General features: G+C 42.2%; 1 protein-coding gene across 1 annotated transcript in view; it reads right to left on the bottom strand.

Annotated features, from left to right (window-relative positions):
* Positions 1-3,470: 3,470 nt before the first annotated feature.
* Positions 3,471-17,947, bottom strand: part of SYNGR3 (synaptogyrin 3) — a 139,412-nt gene continuing 124,935 nt past the window's right edge. Inside the window, exon 4 of the mRNA XM_073636462.1 lies at positions 3,471-16,886. Coding sequence (XP_073492563.1) covers positions 16,677-16,886 — 210 coding nt within the window. The 3' untranslated portion in view covers positions 3,471-16,676. The remainder of the gene's footprint in view (positions 16,887-17,947) is intronic.

Raw genomic sequence — 17,947 nt, 5'->3', positions numbered from 1 at the left:
CACTCGTAGGTGGCATTGATGGGTACTTATGGGTGGCACTGATGGGCACTGACAGGTGGGCACTGATGGGTACGGATGGGCACTGACAGGTGGCACTGATTACACTGATTGGTGGCACTGATGGGTTGCATTGCTGGGCATCACTGATATATAATGGTGCCAGTCAATGCCCATCTAATTTGCACATGTGGATGGCCATGGGGTACATACCTGGCCATTCACATGTTGCCCCCTTCCCTGGTGGTCCTGGCGGCTTCCCTGGTGGTCTAGTGTGGGATCCGAGGGGGGGCTGCACTGGTAAACAATCAGTGCAGATCCCCCCTGTCAGGAGAGCCGCCGATCGGCTCGCCTCTACTCGCGTCTGTCAGACGCGAGTGAGGAAAATCCGATCAACGGCTTTTTCTATTGACATCGTGATCAGCCGTGATTGGACACGGCTGATCACGTGGTTAAGAGCCTCCGCTGGAGGCTCTTTACCAAGATTGGTGGAGAGGTGTGTCAGACTGACACACCACTCCACCGATCGCCGCGATGCGTGCACCCGCGGGCGTCCGGAGGCTGTTTTACTGCTGGACGTCATATGACACCCAGTCAGGATAACTGAACCACCGCCCGGCCGTCATTCTGCTATAGGCCAGGCGGGAAGTGGTTAATACATTAAGGATGAATATATATAAATCCATAACATTTCTCCTTTGGATAAAGCTCTTTTAAAGTTACCACTGCGCCAATGTCTAGCAGTTTTTTTATGGCCCAAATTTAATACCCCTGGGGTCCCCTGTTGTGGTGTACATGAAAATATTTTTAAACAAAGTGACTTCTGAAGCCCATTTTGATGTTATCTTATGCGTAAATATCACTCTCTCTGCACATCTCAGCCTGGAGTCCACGATGATGTCAGCATGATGAAATGCGTAGGGAGTGGCCTGGGAATGGCTACATGGAGCTCATCTAGTGCTGATGGGGTCATCCACCCCATCAGCACTAGAAAACGATTTTTAAAGTGATACATGTGGTAAATCTTTTTTTATCACGTAAGTGTTACTTTATTTGGGTTTTATCAACAAATATCGCAGTGGGCACTATACCAGACTTTATTGTCTTGAATATTGACCTGCACTGATCCACCTGCCTACCACCTAAACTTTGATTACTGGAACCTTGGGGAGGATAGCAGGACCTTTGAGGAGAAACCAGCTAGTTGAAGTGAAGATCAGTGTTTCTCAACCTTTTTTCAGTCAAGGTACCCTTTAAAATTCTCCACAATCTTGAGACACCCATTTCTAAAATGTCAAAAACGAAACAAAGTTTTACACAATGAAGCAGCATCCACACATGTAGGACACCCAACGTTCTAGGTGATTTAGTCTTACAAAGTAAATACACCTTTGCACTGGTACTGATTAGTATTCTAATGTCTCTCTTCTCCCTTCATTTTCTATATCTCATTCAGCTAATGTGACCCCGGAGCTGATGGAGAAGGAGAGGGTCAAGCAAGGATGCTGTGCAGGTGCCCAAAGTCCTCATTATCAACCAATGAAGTCATTGGTCTTTAGGATGCTGACAGCTAGAAGGTTGTAATGGTGCACAATGAAAACCTGTGGCTTTGTGTAACTAAAAAGTAGGCTTGTTCTACCCACAGGCTTGTATACAAATTTTGGGCAATTTCTAGGCATTTTGCCAAGGCACCCCTAAAGAACCTTGAAGGCACCCTGGTTAAAAAAGGCTGGTGTAGATCTCAATGATCATATGGAGGGTCAATGTATTGAGGTAAGCGTGTGCTCAAAGAGCATTCCGGTGGAGGTTCCTATTTTCACACCTCTTCTGTACTTGCTTGAAGCTTTATTTCACTGGATCCAATATATGTATAGACTTGATCACCGATTCACATGTGGACATTTTTTAGTAATCATTGTTGTGGATTGTATGTGTTTGATACACTAATGTGAGTCATTTATTAAGTAATAATGACTGAGTATAGCTCAGCACATTTATATTTAATTCATGGATTTTTTTTTTTTTTTGCTTGCAGCTTTTGCATATATATAACTGGTGCACAGAATAATTTCAGACAATAAATGAAGGGTGCCATTGTAATGTGCTATTAGGGGGCAGGCCCATGAAACCCCATCATTTAAAACAGGGGTCTCCAAACTACGGCCCTCCAGCTGTTGCTGAACTACGCATTCCATGAGGCATTGTAAAACTCTGACATTCACAGACATGACTGGGCATGATGGGAATTGTAGCTCCTGAACAACTGGAGGGCCGTAGTTTTAAGACCCCTGATTTAAAACATGCCCTTAGTCTTCTGCTAGGTGTCATTCTACTGGAAAGACAGAGGACATCTTGTGGCACAATAGAGGTACTGCAGGGGGTGGCTCCAAAATTGACATGAGTATTGCAGCCTATGCCTCATTGTGGTTTAAAGTGTTACTAAACTCACAACAGTAAAATCAGTCTGTATATGCAATAAAGCAAGCTTGTTATACTCACTGTGGAACCTAAGGGGTTAATCATCTGCATTGAGTTAAAAGGCTGTTTGTTCCTGTCTTCTCTGCTCCTCCCCTTCTTTTACTGTTCCCAATCTATCTGCAGATAATACAGTCTTTGGAGATACTCTACACATGCTCAGTTTGGTGTGTATTGCTAGAGAGGTTTTTTCTTTCTTGGGAGGGCCAATCAGCACTATCCATTCAGAAGGTCAGGGGTCCTGCAGCCTCGTCGGACCATTAGGAGAGAATGAAAACTCCTCCTACAAGCTTTAACCAGACACTTATAGAAGTCACAAGACTGCTATATACTGCTGATGAGAAAAGGTATTTAGCAGTTTATATTTACTAAAATAATTGCATTTCCATGTTCTGTGTACTGTGGGAGACCAGATATAGTGAATGCAAGTTCCTGGGTTTAGTAACACTTTAACTTGTGAGGGGGCTTATTTTAATGAAAATTAAATGCCTGGAATTGGGCTTTAAAACAATAAAAGGTTTTCTGTAAAAAAAAAAAAAAGCATTTCTATAAAAAAAAGCACTGAACTTATTTTCTCTGGAGAAGAGACGCTTGAGAGGGGATATGATTTCAATTTACAAATACCGTACTGGTGACCCCACAATAGGGATAAAACTTTTCTGCGTGAATTTAATAAGACTCATAGCCATTCACTAAAATTAGAAGAAAAGAGGTTTAACCTTAAACTACGTAGAGGGTTCTTTACTGTAAGAGCGGTTAGGATGTTGAATTCCCTTCCATGGGCGGTGGTTTCAGCAGGGGGCATCGATAGTGTAAAAAAAACTATTAGATAAGCACCTGAACGACCGCAACATACAGGGATATACAAGGTAATACTGACATATAATCACACACATAGGTTGGACTTGATGGTCTTTTTTCAACCTCGCCTACTATGTAACTATGTAACTATGTAATATGTAACTATGCAAAAAAGGAAAAGATGAGATATATAGAAATTGTTTCTTTCCATTCATTTTTATTTTTTTTAATCCGTAATGTACAGAAAACAAATTACATCTTGGACACAACACTACTGAAAACGCACAATCACAGATTGTTCTTTCAGGAGATACAATATATACAGATAAATTGTAAACATGTCACTTTTGTCCAGACACGCAGGCACACACACACAGATCACACTGTATAATCAACAAGATTGCAAACCGCCTCATCCACGCAGTGCAGAGGCGCGAGGACAGCAGGGTTACAGTTTGGCAAGATGTCCCGGTGAGACAGTTTACGAGCCAGTGATTTGCTAAGAATGTACATAATAAAGGATTCACTAAGACATTGGAGCTCTTCAGAAAATCTTCATGTATGGTAGAAGATTTTCTTCAACATATGTTGTTCATGGTCTCTGTACTATGAGCTGCAGATGGTAGGAGCAGACAACGGGAACAATTCCTATGCTATCATTCCATTATGAACTGGGAACATAACAGTGTACAGCAGTATTGTCACTGGTTGCAGTTGAGTGTTAGCACAATGGTTGTCCCTTGTTCTGCAGGGATTTAACGTGCATATACAAACCTAAAAACAAAAATGTAATATATTGCGGCTTACTGGTCCCTACATGTGATGGTTGTACTAGTTTATTTTTCAGGATAAGAACATTTTCAGTAAGTACATAAAGTACCTGTTGATTTATTTCAGAAATGCAATGTTAATGTTACTTCCTGAGGGCTAACGTGGCAGCATAAAGCAATCTTGAATTTTTGTGGTAATTACTAGTCCCATCCATCCACCATGTAATGGAGATGACCACAAAGGCAGGCATGTTTGAAGTCCACCCTGTGTGTTATCTATGACTTCCTCCATAGATAAACTGTAGAAAATAATGTAGACATGAGGGGTCAGGAAGTGTGTTATATGCAAGATCACCAATTGAAAATGAAGAGAAAAAAGCCTGAAAAATGAAAAAAAAAATTAAGCCACCAAATCTAAGAATGGGTAAGTTACAATATATTACTTTTTTTACTCTTTGTTTTTGGATTTAGAAACTCTTTATAAATATTACACTACTATTATGTTGAGAATAATACTAAAATATCAAACACCTCTACATGTTTCAGTAACTGCAGCAGTTTCCCTTTTAATGATGTATAGTCAATGCATGAGGTGTGCAGCATTATAGAAAATGATGGAAACTGGTTCTTCGTGGTTGCAAGCCTTATGGCCAAATGAAAGCTTAAACCCACAACAGTAAAATCAGTCTGTATATGCAGTAAAGCATGCTTGTTATACTCACTGTGGAACCTAAGGAGTTAATCCCCCGTATTGTGTAAAAAGGCTGTTTGATCCTGTGTTCTCCAATCCTCCCCTTTTTCCACAGTCCCCAATCCATCTGCTGATAGTACAGAGCCTTGGAGTCACTCTGCACATTTTGGTGTGTATTGCTAGAGAGTTTTTTTTTTCTTGGGAGGGTGCATGTGATCAGCACAGGGCCAATCAGCACTGTCTAGACAGAGGGGTCCTGCAGCCTCATAGGACAGTCAAAGTAGAATGAAAACTCCTCCTACAAGCTTTAACCAGTGCTCGGTTGGACACTGATAGCAGTCACAAGACTGCTCTATACTGCTGATGAGGAAGGGTATTTAGCAGTTTATATTTACTAAAATAATTGCATTTCCATGTTCTGTGGGAGACCAGATATAGTGAATGCAGGGTCCTGGGTTTAGTAACACTTTAACTCAAGCCCAATTGTTTTTAGTTTTGGGTTGAGTAGGAAAGGTTAAAATGTCTGTTATTTTTTTATTTTTGGGGGATTGAGGTTGGAGGTTGGAGGTGTATATTGATATCACAGTCAAGGTATAAATTATACTTAAGTGTACAAGGGCACTAGTTGGTATAGTTGGTAGCACAGCAACAACAGGAGGCCTCTAGGGGTCCTTTAAGGGTAAATCCAAGCCAGTGCACCAGACCAAATACTGAGAGACCATAGGGAGCTGATCTTATAAAATGAGACAAGCATGTGTCGTGGATGTCTCTCTTTTTCAGGGCTGAAGATCAATACTGAGTCACTGTTCTTTATCATTTTTAACCTATTCAGGACCAAGACCATCAAGATTCATAACAGCAATTTTTCAACCCCTGATGAAGGAAACCTGTTAGAACCTCTAAAACCGTGTTGGCTTGTCCTTTTAAACTCATGTGATGAAATCACTTCCTCGTGGTCTCTCAACATTTGGTGGGTTGCTCTTGTACCTCTAGGTTTTTATTTCCCCTGTGTAATGCCATTTGGTAGATTACCCCTCACTTCCTGTCCCTGTGACACCAGAACAAGTAATGCAGGGGGTACTTGTCAATGGTAGAGGACGGCCCATATGGACAGCAATAAAAAGTTCACACGTTCTAATCATTCCTCTCTCTAATAAAAATGTGTTTTATGTTAAGGTTGGAAATTAGAATTCAAGTAAAATGAGGACCTAAATGTGTTCAAAGCTCATGAAGGCTAGATGTCCGTGTATACTGATAGTTTTAGAAAATGCTTCTTCTCCATAAAAATTTTGCATTACGTGTGCCATTATAATAATTTCATACAATAAATGTATACAGTGTATATACCAGTGGCGGCTGGTGTTTTCTTATTTTGAAGGAGCGGCAAACAATCCACCTGCCACGCCACCCCCCCCCCCCCCTTCACGGACAGCAGCCCCCCATGGTCAGTCGGCTGGCCGGGTCACGGGGGGTCATGGGCGGCAACCCATCTCGCAGGCAGCATGGCGGGCGGGCAGCATGGCAAGCGGGTGGCTTCTCTCTGGGCTGCTTGTTTGTTGCTCGATTCCCCTGCATGCGTCTTCTCTCTCTCCTCCGTGCGCCGTGCGTCTCCTGCCGCTCAATTTGATAGGATCTCCTTTCGCCTAATAGGGTGACAGGTCTCATAACCCGCTTCCTGAATGGCCGGTAGGAGATTCAGTGTTACAATAGCGAAATAGCGAATATTCATTCGCTATTGTAATACAACTGGGTGGGCTTAGAATGCAGTGCTCTGTTCTGCTCCCCGAGACCACCCTTTTTTAGCCTATTGGAGCCTCTGGCTCTAATCACATTCTTCAAAAGAAAAAAAACATTGGAATCCATGCATCCGGCGCCCCTGCATGTAGATCAGGGGGCCGGACGCATGGATAGGGGGTGGGCAGCACCCATGCGCCCCTAGTGGATGGGTCGCCATGGTATATACTAGTATTACAGTGCTGCTTATTTATGTGTGGGCCTGGACAGAACTTATACAGGCTTCTACAGTGTTATCACTCCAACAATCTACTACACTTGGGGCAGACAAATTGATTATTCTAAAAGAAGCACCCATAGAAGGTTCGAATCTCGGCCAGTTGAACAGGAACCAGCCGAGATTCAAACTATGTATGGGCAGGCTAAATTGTACCCAAGTTGAATAATCAACTTGGGTACAAGCAGCTTGCTGGATTTTGCATGCGATTATTGCTAGCGGCTTTTATAGCAAGTCCCCGCCAGGAGAACACAATGGTTCCAAGGGAGGGATTCCCCTGTCAACAATGGCCGTGGTTGCTGGAAAGAAATTTGCTTGGTCTATTGCCAGCCTTAGTAAGGAACCCCTAAAATAATTTTCATATCTTGGGAAACCCTTGCTAAAACCAATTCATTGGGGGGGGGGGGGGGGTCAATGGAAATAGATGTCCCTTATATTGATGTTCAGTGGAAAGAATGCAACCCTACAGCAGTGGTCGGAATGACACTTTTATGGAAAGCCTACATAATTGCTGTCATGCTGCTGGCTTTGCCAAGTGGCATTGGTCCTGGAGCTTATGCATTCACCATCATATGGAACGCAAATCAGCCACAGCTCAAGGAACCCCTAGACACCTCTGGAGGAACCTTAGGGTTCCATGGATCACTGGTTGCGAATGGCTGATCTAAATTTGCTTGACCAGGTTTGATATTTTTATCCATCTAAGTATTACAGATAACAGTGAAATTACAAGGCGTTGCAGAGCTGAATCCTCCTTAGAAAGACAGGAAAGAATGTGTATACTGTATTTTATTGTACTGAAGACCTGCGCACTCCTCAAACAAGTCCTTGGAAAGAATACATGAAACAATGATCAAATATACAATCGACAGCTACAATCTAAACATATCTGTCTTTTTCATACCCGATCCCTTATCCACCACTCTGTGTATAGTTTATCCAAAGGCCAAAATGAAAAAATGTAAAACCTTTTCTACATAGACATTTTAATTACAATATTCCTGGCAGTAATGGTCTGGAGGGAATTTCATATTTTGGGCTGCTTTGCTCCTCCTATGGGCACATAAGGCGTTCGGTGCACTATTCCACAATGCATAGAACTGCATGTCTTTTTTTCCCTCCTATTTGTGTAGCCGCAGATAAAGAAGAGACTGGGAATCATTTATGCATAATCATTCCCCCAAGATGGGTGTGCTGCCTTGAATTTAATAACAATTATTCCTACATCACTATAGAAACAGTGGTGTAAAAAATACTTTGCATATTTTACTGTGTATTTGCTGAAATCTTAATGGTGACCTGCTGTGTCCAAAACTGACTAAGCCTTATGCCGCGTACACACGATCGGACTTTACTTGGTCCTGCCTACCGGATTTCGTCGGGCAATTCGATCGTGTGTGGGCTCCAGCGGACTTTGTTTTCTCAAAAGTTTGATGGACTTAAATTTGAAACATGTTTCAAATCTATCTGACGGACTCGAGTCCGGTCGAAAAGTCCGCTCGTCTGTATGCTAGTCCGACGGACAAAAACCCACGCTAGGGCAGCTATTGGCTACTGGCTACGAACTTCCTTGTTTTAGTCCGGTCGTACGTCATCATGTACGAATCCGTCGTACTTTGGTTGATCGTGTGTAGGCAAGTCCGTTCATTCGGAAAGTCCGTTATAAAGTCCGTCGAAAAGTCCGTCGGGCAAAGTATGCTGTAAGCTACATAGTCATTATCTTACAATACTGGCCTTCCAAGCTACCCAAAATCGTCTGTGGGGTGATTTTATGGCAATTATGTCTAAAAATAGTCTGACTGGCCTTCTTTGTAATAGTTTGGTGTATGTGAACCCTCACAGGATATTTAAAGTGGTTTTCCACTTTATTTTGAAAGTTGATACCTGCTCCAGTTGTTCTCTCCTTGACCTTCTCTCAAGAAATGTGAAATCACCAGCTTTGTAAGTGAAGCCCAGTACTGATGCTAGATCAGTGGTCTCCAAACTGCATCCCAGGGTTCTTTGCTTACCTTTATCCAGACCATATGATGACATTCCATCCACTGACTCACAACTATGAGGCTAATTCCTGCAACTGACACTAACTAAGGAGCACTATTCCTCCCACTGACACCAATGATTGGGCATATTTCCTCCCACTGACACTGATGGGGTACAATTCCTCCCAATGACACCAATGATGGGACACTATTCCTCCCACTGACACTAACAATGGGACACAATTCTTCTCAATGACAGCAGCGATGGGGCACTATTCCTCCCACTGACACCAACAATGGAGCACTATTCCTCCCACTAAAGCTGGCCATACACAGAGAAAATGCCTTTCCTTCAACCCATGGTTGCTGGAAATAAATTTGCTTGTAATCCCCCTCAATACAAACAGTGTTGATGTGGGAATGGCCCCTCCTGCCAGGCCAATGTCTTTGCATGGCAAGGGGGTGGGGGCGGGGGAAGCTGTCCCCGCCGGCGAAGACAGTGAATATTGCTATAGCAGTTGCTAGCGATAATCCAAGGTAAAACCCGGCATGTTGTTTATACCCAAGTTGATCAATCGATCAACTTGTTACATTCAGCTTGCTGAACCGGTCGAGGTTCAAACCGTGTATGGCCTGCCTACACCAACGATGGGGCATTGTTACCTCCCACTGGGGCAAGGAATTTTTTATTCCCACTTGCCATGGTCCAGCCTTGCTAGGGTCTAAAGCACAGCAAACTGTCCCTTTTGCTTAGAACATTTGGAGACCTCTGGGCTAGATCATCTGAATCTAGTAGCCAAGGGCTGATGGGAAACCGGCCCAAGCAAAACCAGTACAGCTGGCCTACCAATGTTTGCGATAACAGCAAATGATAATTGATTTTCTACAGGGGAAGGGAAACATAAAGTACCCTACCAACAGAGGTCAGGAAACATCTTGACCACTAGTGGCAGGCAACAGACCTTATTCTTTTGTGTTGATACCCAACTTTGGGCCTGAAAGCCACATGCAGCCCTTTGGTATCAATTGTTTTTTGTGCCCCAGCAACCAGTACAGCGTGAGGGACCATTAGTTGATAAAGCAGTGACCTGTAGCAGTCTTATATAGAATATACCCAGTCTCCTGTATTATTTTTTTCAATACTTTATTTAAAAAGAACACACGGTAAATACAGAAACCACAACCGTGGTGTGTAGAACAAGGAACAATTCCAATAATAAGTCTGCATCACAAATCCATTGCGTATAAAGGTGTGAACATTTAAATGAGGTTCAGACTTTGAGCGTCAGGATCTAGGAAGTCTCTGTATCCTGCATGACATTTTGCATGGTATACACCATTTAACAAGAACAAAGAAAGAACAGAAAAGACCCAAGGAGCCTTGCAGCAAAAGAGAAACAAGTGGGGGGGGAGGAAAAGGGAGGGGGTATGGGCAAGGGTCCATCAGCCAAAAACTCCTTCCAGGCCTGTGGAGCCAGCATTATAGTCCCAAACACTAGGGGATTTAAGTCACCAGATCTGTGTACTCCTCTGAATAGATAAACTCGTGCCAATAAAACAATTTTTAAGACATTTCCCACTAAGGCCCTTCGCTGTGGCCACCAAGTTCTCCATCGCATTGATTTTGGCTACTTTTTTCAACCAGACGGCAACTGGCGGCGGCTGTGTCTGCTTCCAGAACAGCGGGATGCAGCTTTTTGCTGCTGTGAGCAGGAGAGGCAGGATGGATCTCCTGTAAACCTTGCTCTGAATCTCATGGTGGTGCAGAAGGAAGAACACAGGATCCCTCGGTAACTCCCGGTCAGTGAATTTTTGGATGATGCGGTGGATCTCTGTCAAATAGGACTGCAGCAGGCAGCAGGACCAAAAGATGTGAAGAAGAGAACCAGAGTCCTCCCCACATCTCCAACAAAGATCTGAACATTGGGGGAACATTCTGTTGATCTTCACTGGTGTATGATACCACCGGGTCAACACCTTAAACCCAGCCTCCTGGTATTTAGCACAGATCGAAGTTTTATAAGAGAACAGAAGAATTCTGTCCACTTGTTTCTCTGTAAATTGGAGCCCTAACTCTTGTTCCCATCTGGTGATATAAGGAAGTTTGAAGTCCTGTGGTGGGGCTATCAGCAATTGGTAGGCCTGCGAGACCGCATGCTGTATTGGAGCTTGTTTCAGACATAATAGTTCAAAGGTAGTAAGGTGTCTCTGAAAGGGCTTAGGAGGGGGTAAAGAGCCAATGAAGTGGGCAAGTTGAACCTTTTGCCAAAAAGATAGGCCCGCAAGAGCCAGATCATCAACGATTTGCCGTCTGGTCATCCATCATCCATTGGCAATGAAATGACAGGCCTGGGAACGTTCAACCAATTTTAATTCCCGGAATCTTGAGTCTTGGAGTCCCGGACTGAAGGCCAAAGACTTTGGGGGTGAGTGGCGATGGCGTTGGCGTGATAGAGAAGTCACGGAACGCCTTCAGACATATCCTCCCATCGTGGGGTGGTCTAAGATCCGGCAAGGTAAATCTGTTTGGCACCACAGTACCGACTCCGGCGGGATCCCCGCTAGAATCTGCTCCACTTGTACTTGTTTAAGCGGGCCATGGCGACACTAATCCAGGACCCGTGTCAAATGGCAGGCCATGTGGTAGAGGTTGGCATCCGGCAGAACCATGCCAAGTCTCATGTATTATATCAGTCCCATCCACACCTGTAGTATGTCCCCAGTTTCTGGCAAACTTCTGTAGAACTACATATTTTGAATATTGTGTGCAGCCCTCTGGGAAAGTCAGGGGATATAATTATATTCAGTAGATTTACCACTGGCCTTCAGTAACAGTGGTCATTTATGGCCCATTATTAAAGTAGGTAGAGGGCAGTACAGTGCGTGGTAATGCAATGTAGCATAGGCAGGAAGGTCAGTACAAGTGTATTGGTCTTCAGCATTTCACTTTTTGAGGGAGTTCTATGGTTGGAGAAGTTTAAATCAGTGGTCTCCATTGAAAGTGGTAAATCCCTTTAAGAGCAAGATATATCAAAATAATATATAAATGGTAATCTAACATCTACTTTGTAGCTAAAAGATAGAGATATCAATTTATTTTGATCACACTTTTTCATATTTGATCAATATCACCTGCTAATTGTGATTGTACAAGGTGGCCCCTTTGTGTTTTGGTTCTTATGCTACTTTAGCAAGGGGCGAAGCAGCCTAACTGTTCTGCTGATTTACCGTAAAACATGTATCTAGAAAAAGAGGTACTCTGCACCAAACACACATGATCTGACAGGTACATAAACTCAATGTGAACAGAACTTTATAATATACAGGCTGATTTAAATTAACAATTCCTGCACTGTGAAAACATTCAGTGTTCCCTCTAAGAAGCACAAAAAGTCATAATCATATATTGCTATCTAAAAAGGTTTGCTACATTAATCTATAAAGCTGCCTAGGAATAGGAAGCAGGACTATTTATAGCTTTTTTTAAGGGTTAGTCCACTCAAAAAATCACATTTCAGTTTCAGTAAAGATTGGCATGTTGAGTCACATAATTTCTTTAATTTCTTCGGAATTCCTACATTGAAATCTGCAAAATATACCCCACCTTTGCTCTTCAGCCTTGGTGCCTCGCCCTGCTTGATGTATCTTCATCATAAGAGGTGAATGAAAAAGCCAACAGAGAAAATGAGACTCTTACACACTTGTCCTGATATGTGGGTGAAGCAGGTGGCCAGGGCAGAGATCTCATCACCAGTGTTCTGAAGAGTTGTAAGACACAACTTGCTGGCAGTGAACCAAAAAATGAAATGATCAGTCTTCAAAAAAGTTTTTAAAATTTTGAAGGAACGCATAAATGTCCATGTACATTAATTTTCATGCCCTCCTAGACTACTCAGTGCAGGAGGTAACCAGGACCCACCTGCACTGACATAAACATGAGGTTATCTGAGCATGCATATTTTAGTAAATGCACGCGTGAATGGAAATGGTAGCCAGTGACCTTCAGGGAAGGCTTGGAACCAACAGTGATTTGACAAAAATATCCAACATGGCTTACCACTATTTCCTCCATTCCCCCACAAATCAGACAGCTGACATTGTCTGTGGTCTCTTGCTGGCACCCATAGACAATGGACCTTCATATGATCCAATTTTGGCCAGATTAATCACCAGTTTTTGGGTAGATGCATGCAGGTAGGGAAAGGGTAGCCAGCGACCTTCAGGGCAGGCTTGGAACCAACAATGGTTGGATAAAAATATCCAACATGGCTGGCCACTATTTCCTCCACCTAGCAAAATCAGACAGATGAGATTCTCTGTGGTATCCTGCTGACTCCCATAGACAATGGACCTTTATATGATCTAATTTTGGCCAGAGTAAGCACCAATTCATGGGTAGATAGGGTAGGTTAGAGTTATAAACTCTGTCAGTTCTTAATCCCTGTGTCCCCAGTAGGGATATTTCCTCTTCTCTTTCCATTTTAAAAGGAAATTAGTTGAAATCTTCCCAGTGGGGACTCAGACAAAAATAACAGCCTGATATAGGGCCACCTCTTCCTGCTCTAACTAGAAGTAAGAGCAATTGTCCATGATACTTTATTTTTACAGAATTTTTTATTTATTTTTATTGCTCTATTGTAGGTGACACCATTGGCACTTTAGTGTACCTTTTCAATATTCAGTGGGTTGGTTGAAGCACTAAGGATCTAATCAATTCACTTAGATTCAACATCATTGAGGCACAAAATGGCTGAGAAAGCAATAGGTACAATGATCTCCTATCTGCATGTAGTTATTTCCTTACTACAAAACGCCTGTCATTAAGACAGGATTCCAGGAATGTCTTTCGTAGGGTTTTCAACAAGTTCAAGTATTGTGTGTGCACAGAACCATATTAGAAGGATCTGTTCTAGTTTGGCACATTATAATGTTATAGTTCATCATTCCAAGGGTGGACAGGACCATTACAGAACTCAAGAAGCAACATATCCCATCTCAAAGTCACCAGATACTCTTAAGGAGCCACAAAAGATGGTCACTGATAGAAGGTATTAAAACTGACTTAGCAAAACTAATTGGAATTTTTCTGACATACTGCCAACCTGCAATATATTTGGTGAACTTTAATTAAACTAGTTTTCCATTTTAAGAAAGTCAGGGACCCAAATTACAGGATCCCCCTCATTTAGGCCAATCATTGCTCTTCACACTAAGGTCTGGTTCACATCTATGCATTTTTTAGTGCATTTTCAGTTTTGCAGAAACACACTACAGTCCATTTAACATGGTTTGCTATGGATATAGTTCACATCTGTGCCCTTTTTTTGGAAAAGGCCAGGGTTTTTATTCTGGTTTTTGGTTCCATAGATTTCAATGGTTTAAAGATGTGTATTGAAAAATGCAAAAATGCACCTGCAATATGCAAACTGCAACCTGTGAATCAGGCCTTAAGGAGACCACAGTTTCCGCACGTTGCTGCAGATTTGTTCTATAATCTGTTTCTGGAAAGAGTTTCAAGTACCCCCTTCCCCCTTTGACCACTGTGCTGTGAGGCCTTTGTATTTGGTTGCCCGACCTAGCTTTTGGACTTTATCTTAATTACATGTCAGCTAAGGGTAAGGAGGAAAGGTCTATCAGTTTCTTCATGGCGGCACTATTAAGGGGAGGAGTGCCAACAGACAACAAGAGATATATATATGCAACTTGGTGGAGCAATTCTTTAATTCAAACTCAGCATTCACAATACCATACCTGTCCACTATCCAATGCTCAGATTGCTATCATCTGGTTTTTATGATATAATACATAGCATTGTGCGTTATTTATAGAGTATTTAAACTCAAGCATTAAAATGTAATATATTGTAGCTTTTGTGGTGGCTGTATTTGTTTTATTTTTTCAGAGTTTTTTTCCCTTTATCGTCACCTGATAATCCTGCCAAGTAACATACTTCCTGTCCTAGGGTGACAATACTCACTCTCTGTTCTTAATCTATAGGAACAGCGCTTTTACTCTAGGCAGCTCTTCTGATTTGGACTACAAACATCTCCCCCTCTACTCTGCTCATCTCTATAATATACAGGGGGTGTTCCGTAGTTCACAGAAGAGAACTGGGAAAGCTGATAATATTGTACAAGATTTCAGTTCAGTGCACAGGATGTTACAAGGACATTGTATTATTAGCTTGATCAACAGGTATTTTTTGTATTTGCAGAAAATTTACTTAATCTGAAAAAAAAGCTAATGCAGTCACCACATCTATGGACTTGCTGATGAGAAAAGGTATTTAGCAGTTTATATTTACTAAAACTATTTAATTTCCATGTTCTGTGTACTGTGGGAGACCGGGTATAGTGAATGCAGAGTCCTGGGTTTAGTAACACTTTAATGAGAATGCATCATATCAAGGGACAACAGAAAACCCCTATCAATATATTGTTTTGGGCTGATAAAGTTGGCATAACAATACAACAATTACAGTGTTCAATATTTTTGTGGCCCCTTACTCCACCTTACTCCATCAATATCCAAACTCCACTTATCTTATAGACCCCCGTCCCACGTTAAAAAGCACAGTTAAAAAAGAAAAAAACATTAACAGAAAAAAAGTTAAACAATACTTCACTTAGACCTGACTTCCAACAAGCATGGCTAAGCAAATGGACTTACAATTGGACCCTCTCCCTGGATCCTGGGAAAGCTATGGATCCCACATCTCATGAGAAAATGCACCTGTGCAGTGCTGGGGTACGTTCTTTCAAGTTGTGGGCTCCTGGGGAAAGGCCCAATGATGTGTATAATTTATGTTATTTAAAGTGCATTTTTACATGGGTTGTCTACAAGATTAGCAGACCATGCATTTTGATGAAGTTCCAACCTTTTATGTCATCCAAGGCAGTGTAAACTTTGGTACAAATTTGCAGGATTGAAAACTTTTTGATGATTGGCACTACTTTTTATTTTCACTACCTCCAATCATTGGAAACTCCCCTTCAATGCAACCTGGACCTTAAAACAAAGCTGAATAAAGGAACTCGTGTGACACAGAAACCTACAAGCAGAAGTATAAAAGCTTCATCTCTAGCATCCCTTAAATGTTTGATATGTTACTTCTAGTCATGCCCCACCATCCTAACATCCTTTAATGCAGTGCACTGAGCCATTTTACCTAATACAGAGCCATTAATTCAGGTGTGGTATGGCTCCAACACTCATGTACTGTATGGGAGTTGGGTCCCGGGAAACTTTGAAGACTGAACAGAGATAGATCTGTCTAGGCACCTTCTTCTAGGTTCTTGTGACAGCTGAAAGCAAATGTCCTATGCATAGACAAATAGGCCCAGTTACAGATTCAACTACTCAGCTGCAAGTGTCCTGACCTGCAACCAATTTGGCCAACCACACTGAAGGCCAAACCTGACAGATATGGAGGTGCATAAGGTGTTGATACAGCCCGCATATGATGGAATCTTCTGGCAGGGCCATTTAACATCCTAGTGGATATTTTTCAGCTTTTCAAGTCAACTGGAGTCCACAAATAATGGCTTAGTTAACAAAGGTGGTCTATCAGCAATTGTATGGCACCTATACAGTAATCTGATATCCTGTCCAACCTTTTCTTTTTTTATGTCTGCCATTCTCACTGCTCCTAGCCACACCAAAGAAACCTTCACAACTTTGAATGAGGGTTGGTCTACCTTAGAGGGAACACTTTGTCTAAAATAAGAATACCATTAAAAAAAGTATAAAATAAACCCTTTTCCGAAGATATCACAAACAAGCAATCAATATCACAGTACAGAGTGCACTGTACATGGAACTACAGGAAGAAAATCCAGCACTGGTTAACACATATAAAGTGTAGAGCAGAATGCACTAGTCATTTCATACTCTGTACTGTGTCAGCACACCTGCTTTATCTGCATACAAACATCCGCGCTGCCTCCTCTCCATCAGTAAGAGGGCGCCTGATACCCCTTGGGGTTGATGTCCGCATTTTCAGTGAAAGGAGGGCTCTGATAGGTTTCCGTGCTCTCAATTCCACTGCCCGTTGGGTATCCTGGGTATTCGCCATTGGGTCCACTTCCGAATTGATCCGTCGCAAAGAGAGACATGTCGGTCCCTAGTCGGAATCGCTGGAAGGCCATCACTGCCATGACAACCTAGAGGAAGAGTAAGGTTATAGGGTTAGCGGGGGGGTTAGGACATGGCATGCAAGATGGAGTGAACAGAATTCTGCCATTTAACAAATTTTAAAATTCTGAGAAATGACACATGGGAATCTAAAGCACTGTTGCTAATAAGACATAAAGTCAAACTTAATTCCATGTAAACATTTTATTAAAAAAAAACTGAGTGGGGGTGAGGTGATAGCTTTTCTATTCTGTAGTCTCTGACTCCAACAGAGAGGTTTCTTCCATAATAGCCTGCAGTGAATCAAACTTTGTAGGCCTCTTCCCTCTAGAGCCCATTGTCTTGACATCTACCCAATAATGTATTGAGCTTGTACTCTACAGAAGAACCAGGAAGCTTGTCTCACATCACAGTGCTTGCTATCAAGACAGGCAACAATAAAAGCCTTCCAAAGGCTCTTCCTAAAGTTTAAAAAAATAGGGTTAAACAGGCTATGGCTGGAGTTCTGCTTTAAAGTGACCCTTGCTACTCTTTTTGGTATGTTATTTTCAGAAGTCAGCAGTAGCATGCTTGCATAGCACTGTAAGTATGCCCAGATACAATGACACTATTCCTCATTTCTTAATTATTTTTTTTTCTATTGGCCGATAGTTTAATGTGAAAGCATAGCAGAGTAAGCTGTGAACAAATAAAAAAAAAAAGAATAATTTGTTCCAATCAGTAGAGAAGGGATGATGTCATTGTATGTATTCTGAAGGTAAAGCCCATTTTCGCAGAGCTTCACAGCTGCTTTCTAAGGATTACTGAAGAGCTGTGAGAGAGGGAGCAATAAAAATCTGCAACAGCCTCTATACCCAGGTGCTGTTAGATGCCATAGCACTATGTTCCTCTAAGGCAAAGGCCCTGTGAAGGACATGTTTACTGGCACGGGGATGCACAGGATGCAACACTGCTGAACAACCCAATGACGCCTTTGCAAGGTCATAAACAGGCCCACAGTCAAAGAGCAAGTGATCCAACAAGAATTCTAGTTGTATTTGTCAATCTCAATTATCTACTTCCGGAAAGTATTCACAGCGCTTCACTTTTT

The sequence above is a fragment of the Aquarana catesbeiana genome, linkage group LG06, assembly GCF_042186555.1.
Source record: "Aquarana catesbeiana isolate 2022-GZ linkage group LG06, ASM4218655v1, whole genome shotgun sequence".
NCBI classification, from domain to species: Eukaryota; Metazoa; Chordata; class Amphibia; order Anura; family Ranidae; genus Aquarana; species Aquarana catesbeiana.
This window is presented reverse-complemented; position numbering and strand designations above follow the sequence as displayed.